Below are 14,513 nucleotides of genomic sequence, written 5' to 3'. Positions count from 1 at the left end.
ATGGAACATTCCATAAAAATTGCTTTCTGCTGTATACAGAATTTCATGCCCAGTGGCCGCATAGGGCTCCTGCAGTCAGTTTTAAATCCTAAATAATATGGGATGTGTATCTTCAGTTTTACTTCACAATTAGGCCACATCACCTAAGTTAAGTGTAAGAAGATTGATTCCTTTTTTAAACCAGGCAGTTTGCCCTGACACTCTCTGCTCAGTGAGGCATAGTACAATGAACTCAGCTGGTATTTTTTTTTTTCTTTTTTGTGCTGTTTTGTCTTTTAAGTTTCATGCATTTGTTTCTCTGACAAAGCAAGCAGCTTCAGGCATTGCCAGGGTTTAAATCATAGTAGATTAAACATCTCCTGACCACCTTGAGCCCCTAAGCAACTGGGTTTTGGGGAGTAATTGCCTTCCTTTAAATACATTAACTGAGAGCTGCAAAAGTGAGATTTTTGCTTCCAATTTATAAACGGTGAATGTTTTGAAAACTTTCAAATTGCCTGTTGGGTTTTACCGCCTTAATGAGCAGCTCTAATGCTATGTGTAAGTACTGTGAATTGACAGAGTATCATATAATAGGCCTTAATATGATACTTATTGTCAAATGTTCAAAATGTAAGTTTCATCCAAGTATGATAAAAATACCGTTGTAATATTCTGTTGCATTTTGTGGAATATATTGTAGATCAGGGCTTTTCAACCCAAGTCAAATTGGGTTTTCAGGATATCCATTATGAATATGCATGAGAGAGATTGCATGCACTTCCTCCTTGGTATGCAAATATCTAATGCATAGTCATTGTGGATATCCTGAAAACCCAATGGAATTTGGTGTGCCCCAAGGACTGGGTTGAGAAGTCCTGCTGTTGAGTCTAGGCACTGTGGAACCATTGAGGCTTTAAATGAAGCCTAGACCTCTTCAACTCCTGAAGCTTGTGGGTGTGTAAAGTTAGATCAACAAGTACCAAAATCTGTAGCTCTGCTCTGGTAAAACTGGTATCTATAAAACACTGGTAAAAATTAATTAAAAGCAGTGATGCTTTAGAGCAGGGGTAGGCAACTCCGGTCCTTGAGAGCCGCAGGCAGGTCAGGTTTTCAGGATTTCCACACTGAATATGCAGGAGATAGATTTGCAAGCACTGCCTCCATGGTATGCAAATCTATCTCCTGCATATTCATTGTGGATATCCTGAAAACCTGACCTGCCTGCGGCTCTCGAGGACCGGAGTTGCCTACCCCTGCTTTAGAGAATCATTCATGTTCTTCTTTGAATCATAGCTGGAGGCTGTGCATGAAAATTGTGTGTCATATGCATATCTGATATGCGTGCTCACTAGTTGAATTGCTACTCTAACAGTGTTTGTTACATGAGCATGTTAGTCGATTTAAAAAAAAGGGGGGGGAAAAACTCACCCAGCCTGTTTTGTTTTTGTGCAGTTGCATCCAAGAATTGATGCCAGAAGAGATGATGAAAATCTTGGAATGCTTCTAATAGAATTTTTTGAACTTTATGGAAGAAATTTTAATTATTTGAAAACTGGTATTAGAATAAGAAATGGAGGTGCTTATATTGCCAAAGAAGAAATCATGAAAGCCATGACCAATGGATACAGACCATCCATGTTATGCATCGAAGATCCTCTTTTGCCTGGTAGGGTCAGTTTATTTTAATTAGCAAAAGTGTAATTGTAGTAACTTATTGTTTGCCAGCCATTCGTAATAGGCCAGAAAACTGCATTTTCTAGTGATTCAGTGTCAGATTTTCTTTGCTTAACATTTCAGCTTTGAGGAATAAGAGGTTTTTGTTTATAGTTTATTCAGATATTTGATAATACTGCCTTTCATTTAAAACGCAAGTAATAAAATAAATTACAAAGAGGGGACATAAAGGAAGAGAGGAGGGATTCAGAGGACTCAGCTTATGCCCTGAGATATACAGCCCCAATGGAAGAACCATCATGGCTCTGGAAAAGCCTGGTGGAGGGGGGGGAGAGGTGAGATGTTTTAGGCAGGACTTGAATCTGAATCTGCAGAACACAGCCTTGAAGGATAATGGAAAGGGCATTTCAAAAAAAAGCATGATAGGCAAAGGCAGCTCGGCATGATCATTTGAAAGTTACATCATTGTGGAGACAGCGCTATGAGTGAACAGCACTGCTGTGGTGAGAAGACAGCATTATGTTTCTGTTAGCTGCTCTTTAAAAAGAAAAGAAATCCTTGGTTTTCTCTTGCTCCTTTGAATTTCAGGATGAATCAAAGTTCTGAACTGGCCCATACTTGGGCTGTGGAGCTATTAGCATTTATACTAAAATATCTGGGAAGAGAAGGATGGGTGTGTGTGTGTTGCCCAGCCATTTTATTGGAAAATCTTAGTTTCAAGATGAAGATGTGCTAGGTTTTGGAGGAAATTGCAGTCTGTAGCCACTGGTCAGTGTTCTAACTGTTTGACATCTCTGGCCATTCTGAGAAATTCAACTCAATCTTTGGAGTTATATCTGCATATTCATCCCAGTGTCTTCAGGGCCGACTCAAGTCCACCCGGAACCATTTGAGCCTCAGCTCCTACCAGGTGGTGTGTGCCATCGCATGCATGATCATATGTCTCCACAGGTTTGTATCTCACTTCTGTTCTCCTATGACTCATTACACTTTTCTCTTCCAGAAGCAAACTCTTACCAGTCTTATTCCCCAGCTTAAACCACTACATACCTCAAGGCTATACTGCCTATTTTCTGCTGCCTTCACCTCACTAGCTATTTCTTTTACCTTCTCAGCTCAAGAGAGTGAACATTTTCTTCCTTCATTCAACCAACTCCATTCTGTCTGAGTAGATCTTCATTCAGGAACTGATGGGTTGTGTCCATCAACCAGCAGATGGAGATAAAGGTTACAAAGTTGAAGGCAGTGATACCAGACAGACAGCTCCTCCTTCAACCAGTATATCTCTATCTCCAGCAGGTATTAGATGGCATCTCAGAAGCTCCTGGGCCAGCTGTTGGGCCTGTTGAGCCTGGAGGAGTGTCTGGTCTGATCAGCTTTAGGGACATACTTAGTTTGCTGGGTTCCTGCCTCACACTGTGAATCCATTTCTCCCTGTCTTTGGTCTTGAGCTGTAGCCTTCCTCACTAGTTTAAAAAAAAAAAAAAAAAAAAAGTTCAGCCTTGCAAAGAGAAAAAAAAAAAGCAGAGCGGGAGAACAGAAAAAGCAAAGCACTTTGGAGACAGTGCCTTTCTGAGAGCGGGTCGGCAGTTCTCCTGCACTCCATCCGGCTTTCTACGTCGACTGGCTGGCAGCCTTCCCTCAGAGCGCCTGCTGTGTGCAGGGTCAGCATCGCGCCTGGTGAGTGTTTGGCACCATTTTGTTTTCAGGGAGCGCATGCATGGCGGCTGAATCTGTTAAGCGGTGCTCCTGCTGTGGGGCACGCTGGTCTTGCTGAGTGTGTGGAGGCACCTTCTGAATTGGGTGAGGGCCTCTCTCCCAAGCACTTTGATTCCTGCCCTGAAGTGCTCACTAGTGTGGGCATGTACCATATCAAAAACAGCAGAAAGGTCTAGCGAGATTGCCAGTACCTTTCTGTGCTGTTTCGAGTGGAAATGTGTTCACTGATAAGTGCTGCCATGATGGTTTCTGTGCTGTGGCGAGACCTGAAACCAGATTGACAGGGATGTATAACAAAAATTTTCTCAGAAAAGGAAGTGAGTTGGGTAAACACAATTTTTTCTAGAACTTTTGACATATAACAAAGATTTGAAACTGGGTGAACCTATACTACTCATCTTTTTGCTGAACTTGATATTTTTGGTTCTATTTTTTGATATATTTTGTTACTTAAAGGCTTTTTCCTTGTCATCAACAGCAGATGAATCCATTAACTGATGGGGTTGTATCCGCCTACCAGCAGGTGGTGATAAGGAACACTGAAATCACATGGTGTTCCTGGACGCCCAGCCCCCTCTGCCTTTAGTATATCTCTGTCTCCCAGCAGGTGTATACGTCGCTTTCTCAGCTCCTGGATTTCTGCCCGGGGTGGCTCCTGTGATTTGCCAGTAGAGCGGGGGGGGGGGGGGGGGGGGGTGTTGTGGCTGATGGTGCCCACTTTAAAGGCATACTTGGTTTTCCCTGTCCCTGCCTTACCCCATTCCCCCTCCTCCCGGAGTTCCTCTGTGGCTGCCTGCCTCTAACTTTCCTCACAGTAAAAAAAAAAAAAAAGAGGCTTTCTCCAGAGCTCCTGGTTTGGTGCAGCTTGACTGAAGCTCGTTTGACTCTGTCTCCTGAGGTGAGAGTGGTGCCCAGCTGCTCCGGGGAGGTTCCTGCTGACAGTGCTCTATGCGGGGTAAGTTTTGGCGCGGAGGCGCCATTTTGTTTTCTGTATTTGATGGCTGCTGAAGGGGTTAAGTGCTGCTCCCACTGTGGGAAACGCAGATCAGCAGCGGGGCTTTGCAGCACATGCTGCCTTGATGCTAATGCTGGCATGAGCATGGCGGGCGGTGATTCTTCCACCCGACGGAGTTGGCAGCGGGCGTCGTCTTGGAGGCGCCGCGTGACTCGACCCTCACGGTTGCAGAAGGGTCTGAGTACAGGAGGACGCCTCGTTTCGAGGTTTCTAGAAGAGCTATTGCCTCTGCTTCCCCCAATGTGGGGGCGGATGTACAGGGTGAGTTTTTCTCCCCTGAATTTGTGCTGCTGGTGCATAAGGCTTTTATGTTAAAAAGAGCACTGCCTGAAGTTCCTGACAATTCCTTTCGGACTGGGTTGCCTCCAGTTCTTGATAGCCCAGCGTCTGCTGGAGACTTTATTTCTTCCCCTGAGCTTTTGCTGATGCTAAGCGTAGACGAGTGAATACCCTGTCTGAGGGGGGACTCTTCACCCTGGTCACCCCCGTGGTCTAGTTTCGGGGAGACTTAGGGGTCTGGCAGGCTCTCACGGACTGATGATCCAGACGAGGGTGGCTGCTTGCCACAGAAGTTGGATGACCCTAAAGCGGTTCAGATTTTCCACCGCGACGAGCTGCCAGCTCTCATTTCTGATGCCTTACAGGCCCTTTGTATTGAAGATCCTGACAAGGGTGCTGCCTCTTCTATTAATCCTCGGATGGCTAGTACTAAAAAGCCTTCTCGGGTCACTTTGAAAGATATGCAGGACCAGCAGCTGGAATATGCGCTGAAGTGGTCCTTTGAAATCTCGGGCATGTCCTTACGGGCGGCTATTTGCAGTTCCTATGCAGCCCAGACTTGCCTGTCCTGGTTGGAGCAGGTGGTTTAGCAGCCCACCGATGGAGCGGGTTCCCTCGCTGAGGTCAGCCCGCGTATGGAGTCTGCCCTGTCTTTTTTGGCTGATGCCCTTTATGATCTGGTCAGAGCTTTGGCTAAGCAGATGTCGGTGGCGGTTGCTGCCCGCTGCCTTCTTTAGCTCCGACATTAGGCGGCTGACATGGCCTCTAAACAAAGGCTGGTGAAGTTACCCTTTCGGAGCCTTCTTTTATTTTGGGAGGATTTGTCGTTAACTCGCGACAGGATTGTGAAAAATTACAAGAGGACCTTACGAGACTGGGAGACTGGGCGACTGGGCGGCTAAATGGCAGATGACGTTTAATGTGAGCAAGTGCAAGGTGATGCATGTGGGAAAAAAGAACCCGAATTATAGCTACGTCATGCAAGGTTCCACATTAGGAGTTACGGACCAAGAAAGGGATCTGGGTGTCATCGTCGATAACACACTGAAACCTTCTGCTCAGTGTGCTGCTGCGGCTAGCAAAGCGAATAGAATGTTGGGTATTATTAGGAAAGGTATGGAAAACAGGTGTGAGGATATTATAATGCCGTTGTATCGCTCCATGATGCGACCGCACCTTGAGTATTGTGTTCAATTCTGGTCGCCGCATCTCAAGAATTGGAAAAGGTGCAGCGAAGGGCGACTAAAATGATAGCGGGGATGGGACGACTTCCCTATGAAGAAAGACTAAGGAGGCTAGGGCTATTCAGCTTGGAGAAGAGACGGCTGAGGGGAGACATGATAGAGGTATATAAAATAATGAGTGGAGTGGAACAGGTGGATGTGAAGCGTCTGTTCACGCTTTCCAAAAATACTAGGACTAGGGGGCATGCGATTAAACTACAGTGTAGTAAATTTTAAAACAAATCGGAGAAAATATTTCTTCACCCAACGTGTAATTAAACTCTGGAATTCATTGCCGGAAAATGTGGTGAAGGCGGTTAGCTTAGCAGAGTTTAAAAAGGGGTTGGACGGTTTCCTAAAGGACAAGTCCATAAACCGCTACTAAACGGACTTGGAAAAATCCAAAATCCCAGGAATAACATGTATAGAATGTTTGTACATTTGGGAAGCTTGCCAGGTGCCCTTGGCCTGGATTGGCCGCTGTCATGGACAAGATGCTGGGCTCGATGGACCCTTGGTCTTTTCCCAGTATGGCATTACTTATGTTAAGGACCTAGGGGACTCTAAGTCCCAACGGTTGCCTGAGGATAGGCCGAGGCCTTCTTCCAAAAGTCCTTTTCCCTCCTCTTCCAGGTCACGTTTTCGCGAAACTCGCAGGTATCGCCCGTCTGCGGGGTTTGGTCAACTTACCCGTTTCCAGCAGAGGGAACTCCTTTCGTTCGGACAAACGCGCTGCAGCGTCCGGGCAACGTCCAGGAGTTTGGGGCATCCTCCACAATAATGGGGCGCCTGTCCACTCATCGGTCCCTGAAGTAGGGGGTCGTCTCTCCCTCTTTCTCGAGGAGTGGACCAAGATTACTTTAGATCAGTGAGTTCTGGACCTGATCAGAGAAGGTTACCGACTAGAATTCGCTGCCCGGTGGGAGACGCGTTTTTTGGAGTCCCGATGCGGCACTGCCGTCAAGCAGGCAGCGGTAAACGAGACCTTGCAGGTGTTGCTGAAGCGCGGAGCAGTGGTTCCGGTTCCTCCCGCCAAATGCGGCTGTGGTCGCTACTCCATCTATTTTGTGGTGCCTCGAAAAGGCGGGTCGTTCAGACCTATTCTCGACTTACGCAGAGTCAACGAGGCCTTAGGAGTGCGAAACCCTGCGCTTCGTCATTGCGGCGGTACAGCCAGGAGAGAGTTTCTCACGTCTCTGGACCTCAAGCGTATTTGCATATTCCTGTCTGGCCGTCGCATCAGCGGTTTCTCCTGTTTGCTTTATCGAGCCAACATTTCCAGTTTCGCACCTTGCCTTTCGGCCTGGCAACTGCCCCAAGGTGATGGTAGTGGTGGTTGCCTTTCTTAGGCGAGAGGGTATCAGAATTCACCCATATCTTGACGACTGGCTCATCAGAGCGGATTTGGCAGACGAAAGCCGACTTGCCACAGCCAGGGTTGTTTCAGTTCTTCAGACTCTGGGCTGGGTAGTCAATATGCCCAAAAGTCTCCTGACCCCCCTCTGTCTCTCAAGTATTTGGAGGTCCGGTTCGACACGGCTTCGGGGTTCATTTTTCTTCCCAACAGCAGGCGTCTCAAGCTTCAGAATCAGGTCCGCTTGCTCCTGCGGATGCCACTGGCTCTTGGTGTTTGGTGATAACGGATGCCAGCCTTTCGGGCTGGGGAGCTCATTGCCGGGGACACTATGCTCAGGGTCTGTGGTTAACCGCGGAAGCGGGATGGTCCATCAATCGCTTGCAACTGAGAGCGATATTCCAGGCTCTTCTGGCCTTCCACAGGACGCTGAAGGGTCTTCCTGTCCGAGTTCTGTCGGACAACACGACAGCAGTGGCCTACATCAATCGTCAGGGCGGCACTCAGTGCAGAGCCCTGGCTGCGGAGGCGTCTCAGATCTGCGACTGGGCCGAGCGTCACCTAGAGCTGCTGTCCGGGGCTCACAGAGCCAGTCAGAGCAACGTACAAGCCAATTTCCTCAGCAGACATCAAATTGACCCGGCGGAATGGGAACTGGCAGACGAAGTTTTTCTAAAGATTTGTGCCAAATGGGAGACTCCAGGCTTGGACCTCATGGCGTCAAGCGTAAACGCCAAAGTCCCTCACTTTTTCAGCAGAAGGAGAGATCCTCGCTCGGTGGGGTTTGATGCCCTGGCTCAACCTTGGCCCTCGGGCCTCCTGTATGTGTTCCCTCCTTGGCCCTTGATAGGGTGATTTCTACTTCGGATTCGCCTGCACCGAGGATTGGTGATTCTCATCGCCCCAGATTGGCCAAGGTGTCCGGATCTCCGGCGGATGCTGGTGGACGCACCTCTTCCGTTGTCTCGGATTCCGAACTTGTTAGTTCAAGGTCCGGTGACTATGGAAGATCCTTGCCGTTTTGGTCTTATAGCCTGGCTCTTGAGAGGGCATAATAGAGGGACAAGGGCTATTCTAATAGGTTATTGCCACGTTCTTGCAGGCTCACACACGGTCTGCTTCTGTGACTTACGCTCGGATCTGGCGCACTTTTGAGGCGTGGTGTACTGCAAAGTCTATCTCGCCGACTCTGGCAACAGTCTCGCTTTTGGTGGACTTTTTTCAGGACGGGCTACAAAAAGGCCTGGCCTAAAATTCCCTTCAAGATCAAGTAGCAGCAAGACAGTTTTTTTTAGTGGCAATGACGTTGGCAAGAAGAGTGTCTGAGCTTCAGGCTCTTTCCTGTCGGGATCCTTTTCTACAACTCTCGGAATCTGGGGTAACTGTTCGTACGGTGCCTTCCTTTCTGCCTAAGGTGGATTCAGCTTTTCACCTGAACCAGCCCATTTCTTTTTTTCTTCCTTTTGTAAGGAGGAGTTTCCGGACTCCTTTGGGCAATTGCGCCTTTTGGATGTCCGCAGGGCTCTGTGGCAGTATCTGCAGATGTCAAATAAGTTTAGGAATTCTGATCATTTATTTGTTCAGTTGGCAGGTCCCCGACAGGGGTTTCCGGTGTCTAAGGCCACTATGGCCCGCTGACTTAAGGAACTCCTTTTTTCTGCTTATCTGCTTTCAGGGTGGTCGTTGCCTGACGCGTTTAAAGCGCACTCTACGAGGGCAATGTCGTCTTCGTGGGCTGAAACAGGTGTCTTTTCTCTTCAGGAGATCTGTTGTGTGGTTACCTGGGCTTCACAGCTCTCTTTTGTGCAGCATTACAGGCTGGATGTGGCAGCGTGGCAGGATGCGCATTTTGGAGCGCAAGTGCTTGCTCGCGGAGTTGCCTGTTCCCACCCTACTTAGGGAGTGCTTTGGTACATCCCATCAGTTAATGGATTCTGTTTATTTACACCTTATATTTGTGTAAACAAAGAAACTGACACCTGTTATAAAAAGAATAATCAAAAAATTTTTTATTTTTTCAACTGTCCTCCGTCGGACAGAGGCAGCGTGGGAACACCACACTGGAAGCAAAGTCTGCTTACACAATATATTTTTAGCAATAATACAGAGATATATATTTGCTCAGCAGTAATACAGAGATATATGCTTGCTCAGCTTTGCTTTGCTTAAGATACCTATCTTCTCCTCAGTTTAAATACACTTACATTCATACTGCACCCAATGTGTGCACGTCAGCAACCCTTTTCTTTGAAGCTTGTTCTCACATTCCTTATCTACAAATGTCTGCAAGCAACATTCCTTCTGCCCCCCCTTACACAGCCTCCTGTCTCTGCTTCACACCAGGCTGCTCAAGGTTGATTCTATGACTCCCTCATTGTTTTCACAGGTTTGTGACTCATAGGTCTTTTGCCTTAATACTTGCACTTCACTGACCATAGGAACTTTATACTGTTCAACGGTTTCTCATTATATTTATGCAGCATGTTCATTATTATTAACAAATCCTCCCTTGAACCTTGTAAAACAAGGTTCACCAAAATTTCATGGTTATAGTTTTCATCACTGTTAGACTGGGCATCATCCTATAAATAGGTAACACCTCAGGCCGTCATGGCAATGACAAACATTTTCTATCAAACCATAGAACTTTCGGGAGTCATCAGTAACCCAGGACAGTTTGGTTCATAGTCACTGGTGTCAGGCATTATATTTTGTATCTGAGTTACCATGGTCATTTTCAATGACGTGTTCGTCTCCAGCAACCAAGTAAACAAGTAAACAAGGCAAACAACATAATAAGAGTCCTGCAACACATATGAAAACAATACATCCAGTCTCAATCCCTCTTAACCATGGACCTAATCCTCCAAACCAATTTTTTATGGTATCCCACCATGACGTGTCTAATATCCCTTCATAATCACTTACTTGAATTCTTGCTAGAGAAAGAATGCGCTGCATTGCATTTTTCACAATTATTGATTGATTTCTAACAACTGCACAACATGATATATCATTCACTATTCCGCATACTCCTCCAGATTGGGGCTAACATGAAATCAACTGCCATGCGTGTGTGCATTGCATATCTCGCTGTATCATCAATTTCCTCTTGAATTGCTGTTATAGCTATGTCTAATTCATGTGTTACAACATGTAATAGTGATTGTAAGCGTCTGATTGACATACCCATTTCAGCTGCAATGGCAAATCCTGCAAATGGAATCCATCCAGTGGCTGACAAGGCATCTAGACGTTTCTTGGTCATAGGATATGTACTGTTAATATAATCTAATGCTAATTGTAAAGCTTGATCATCTCCTGTTAAAGCACTAAAGGAGGTACTGGAAACATCTCTTTTACGTCGTTTCTGACTATTAGAACCATGTGATGTGGCATTTAATGGAATGATCAAATCAAATAAATTTAATTGAACAAGAGTGCAGAACTTATAACATGATGGAAGATAAGTGTATAGGATATTATCGCATAACAAATAGTCCCCTAACCGTAAAGACCGTAGAGAAGTTAGGTTATGATATAAAGCATATGTTTGAGAAAAAGGAAAAATAGGATTATTTGGTTCCTTAACTGAAGAACAAGCAGTAGGCACAGCAGTAATGGCTTGCATGGAAGAGGCATTAAATTGACATAATGAAAAGAAGAAAGTCAAATTTGTGAGAGTAAGGTTAGTAGAGGTAACATAAGAGGTTGTCAGTGTCCGGTTACAAGTTGTTTTGTTAGCACAGGTCATAGACGTTGCAGTCTGATTTATGACATAGGATCCCTGTAACACAGTCCAATTCTGGGATTGTATGTCATAAGTATAATTACATAAAACATTAGGTTTCTCACCCTGAAGTGAACTAGAATTTATCAGACACCAATAGTTTAATGCAGGAGTAGTATGTACAAATAAGGAAGGCAGGCGTTGAGCAGTAACATTGATCCAATATTGCCTTTGCTCATGACCCTGACCCAAGTTGCAGGTACCATTACTGAAACAGTTATGAATTCCTTGCAACTTAATCATAGAAAAAGGGTGGACACGTGCCGGAATGGTAGTTACAGAAGTGACAAGTGGAGTGCAAACAATACAGTTAGTCAGATTAAGAGTCTTTAAGGCATGTTGAATTCTTTCAACATATGTATTGAGTCCATAAATAAGTCCTACCAGCAGACAGATTACAAAAACCTTCATAATTCTTTTGCACTGATGTTGTTGTTAATCAATGCCTTCTGGGAGTACAATGGTGGTTTCTATTTGCTCAGGTGGTCCTGGATCAGGAGCCTTGCGTAAATCAGATAGATGTATCCAGGTGGTATGGTCTGACAACTTTGCTGCTGTGCGAGTTAAATCAGTGATAGTGAATGGTCCCACATAAACTGGATCCTTCCAGGTTTTGTGAGTGAAGTTTTTTCTTAAGACCTGCTGTCCTATGGAAAAGGAAAGAGAGAGATCATCACCTCTGTCCCAACGAGACTGTTTCTGAGTTGGGTTAGCTAAAGACTGAACCAGTTCCATAACAGGTTGCAATTGCTGCCAGTAGACTTGAGGCGTATGCAATGGAGTAACAACAGGCGTTCTCATATGTCTGCCTGTTTGTAATTGAAAAGGTGAAATTTTTAATTTACTCAGTGGCGAGCTACGTATAGACATTAGAGCCACTGGAAGTAGATCATACCAATTGTACTTATGTGGAGCCACAGACTCCAAGTCATGCAACAATGTTCTCAATTTAGTTTTCAGTATACCATTGTATCGTTCAACCAGACCATTAGAGGTCGGGCTATATACTGACACCTTGCGGTGAGTAATATTCAAGATAGTCTGCAATTCCTGCATAAGTACATTGTTAAAATGTGAACCATTATCTGAAACAATTTTATGTGGACAACCATGTGCTGGCATGATATGTCGAATTAAAGATTGTACAACCACATGAGCTGTCTCCTTAGTACAGGGAAATGCTTCCACCCATCTAGAGAAAGCATCGACCCATAAAAGGATATAGCGTTTACCTTGTATGGGGTGAATCATATCAGTAAAGTCAATATGCCATTCAATACCTGGTCCTGTTGGAGTAGGCAAGCATCCCGTGGGTATGGCTGGACCTCTACGGGGAATGGTCACAGCACAAGAAAGACATGTTTTAACAATAGATTCCGCCAATTCTCTAAGATTGGGGTTCCAATACAGTAAAGATAAAGAATCAACCAAAGCTGAAATAGAGTCATGGTGCTCACTATGTATTGCAGTAAGTTTAGTAATAGCTTCAGCTGTGGACAAACAAGCTTTTCCGGAAGGATGTATCCATCCGGTAGAAGTAGAGGTACACCCTGTATTTTTCCAGATTGCTTGCTCCAATGGTGTGGGGGGTAAAATAGTCTGGGCAGTACTTTTACCAGTGCGTGTAACAACCATGCATAAGGGAATAGCCTGAGAACTAACAACTTCCGTAGCCGCTGTATCAGCAAGCTGATTACCACGGGCTTCAAAACTGTTAGCACCTGTATGTGCGGGGACCCAAATAAAAGCTGTCTTAACCCCTAAAGCCTCACGAGCCTGAAGTAAATCAAAAAGCAATTCCCAATAACGGAGGTGCTGTAAAGTTTTACCATTAGATGTAATAAAACCTCTACGTTGCCATTTCAGGAGATGGTACTGCAATGAGCTAATAACATAAGAACTGTCAGAATATATTGTAGCTGACGTTTGCCGCGGCGTGTGTTGTATGGCGGTTATAACTGCTAGTAATTCTGCATGCTGTGCTGTGTGCTGATGTGGTCACAATAGTTGGTGTTTCTGTATTATTTTTAAATCAGTGTTGACTTGTAATGCTGCAAGTGCAGAAATACCTTCATGGCTGGCACCATCTGTAAACCATATAAATCCTCCCTCCACCGGGGTAAACTGTAAAGTGAGCCACGGTGGCTTACAGTCGGGATGAGTTGACAGTACTGAGGGGGGAAACAACAATGCTAATTGTTTGGACTGTTGCTCTGTGACTGGTTTTGTAGTAATATCTTGACCTAGTAAAATAGCCTGATATTTTCCATACCGGGTACTAGTGAGTGCGGCCTGACTAGCAGACATCATATGATGAACTGAATGTTGAGTGTGAAGAATGATGGATGAATGTGGCATAATAGATCTCCATTTGGAAATTGCAGCACAAACCGCAACTAGATGTTTGGAAAAGGGAGGAAAACCCCTTTCATAAGTACATAAGTACATAAGTAGTGCCATACTGGGAAAGACCAAAGGTCCATCTAGCCCAGCATCCTGTCACCGACAGTGGCCAATCCAGGTCAAGGGCACCTGGCACGCTCCCCAAACGTAAAAACATTCCAGACAAGTTATACCTAAAAATGCGGAATTTTTCCAAGTCCATTTAATAGCGGTCTATGGACTTGTCCTTTAGGAATCTATCTAACCCCTTTTTAAACTCCGTCAAGCTAACCGCCCGTACCACGTTCTCCGGCAACGAATTCCAGAGTCTAATTACACGTTGGGTGAAGAAAAATTTTCTCCGATTCGTTTTAAATTTACCACACTGTAGCTTCAACTCATGCCCTCTAGTCCTAGTATTTTTGGATAGCGTGAACAGTCGCTTCACATCCACCCGATCCATTCCACTCATTATTTTATACACTTCTATCATATCTCCCCTCAGCCGTCTCTTTTCCAAGCTGAAAAGCCCTAGCCTTCTCAGCCTCTCTTCAACTGCTGAGAAAGTCCCTGACAAAAAGCATACTGGGAAAGTCAGATCATTTTCTTGATTGATAAAAGCAGCCCAAGTATCTGTATGGTCAGTAACCCAGACATGCACGGGCTGAGACGGATCAACAGTGGATAAGGGATCACAAGCAGAAATATTGGCAATGATGGAGGATAACAGAGATTGGTGTTCAGGGGTAAGAACAATTGGGGTATGTGAACAGGAACCGGCAGGTACTTGGAGATAAGAGTAAAGAGGCATAATTTGTGCTGAATAATTTGGTATCCAATGTCTGCAATAGTTTAGTAAACCAAGAATGGATCTTAGGGATTTGAGACAAGTGGGCATTGTGACAGCCTGTACATTAGTTAACAATTCTTTGTCTAACATGTGTCTATCTTTGCCAATTTGTTGACCGAGGAAAGTAACTACTGGAGAGGCTAGCTGACATTTAGATCTGTTGCACTTATACCCGAGAGAATACAGTAAAAGAAAAAGATCAAGTGTATATTTGATACCCAATTCTCGAGTTGGCGCAGATAATA

The 14,513-nt window shown here is 45.0% G+C and overlaps 1 protein-coding gene across 2 annotated transcripts in view; it reads left to right on the top strand.

Annotated features, from left to right (window-relative positions):
• TENT4A (terminal nucleotidyltransferase 4A) overlaps nt 1-14,513 on the top strand; it is a 145,357-nt gene that overhangs the window by 78,103 nt on the left and 52,741 nt on the right. For both annotated transcript variants that reach the window (XM_030205430.1, XM_030205420.1), the window contains exon 7: nt 1,435-1,648. In XM_030205430.1, the coding sequence (XP_030061290.1) occupies nt 1,435-1,648 (214 nt within the window). The remainder of the gene's footprint in view (nt 1-1,434; nt 1,649-14,513) is intronic.

The sequence above is a fragment of the Microcaecilia unicolor genome, chromosome 1, assembly GCF_901765095.1.
Source record: "Microcaecilia unicolor chromosome 1, aMicUni1.1, whole genome shotgun sequence".
Lineage (NCBI taxonomy): Eukaryota > Metazoa > Chordata > Amphibia > Gymnophiona > Siphonopidae > Microcaecilia > Microcaecilia unicolor.
The sequence above is the reverse complement of the archived record's forward strand: the minus strand, read 5'-3'. Positions and strand labels throughout refer to the sequence as shown.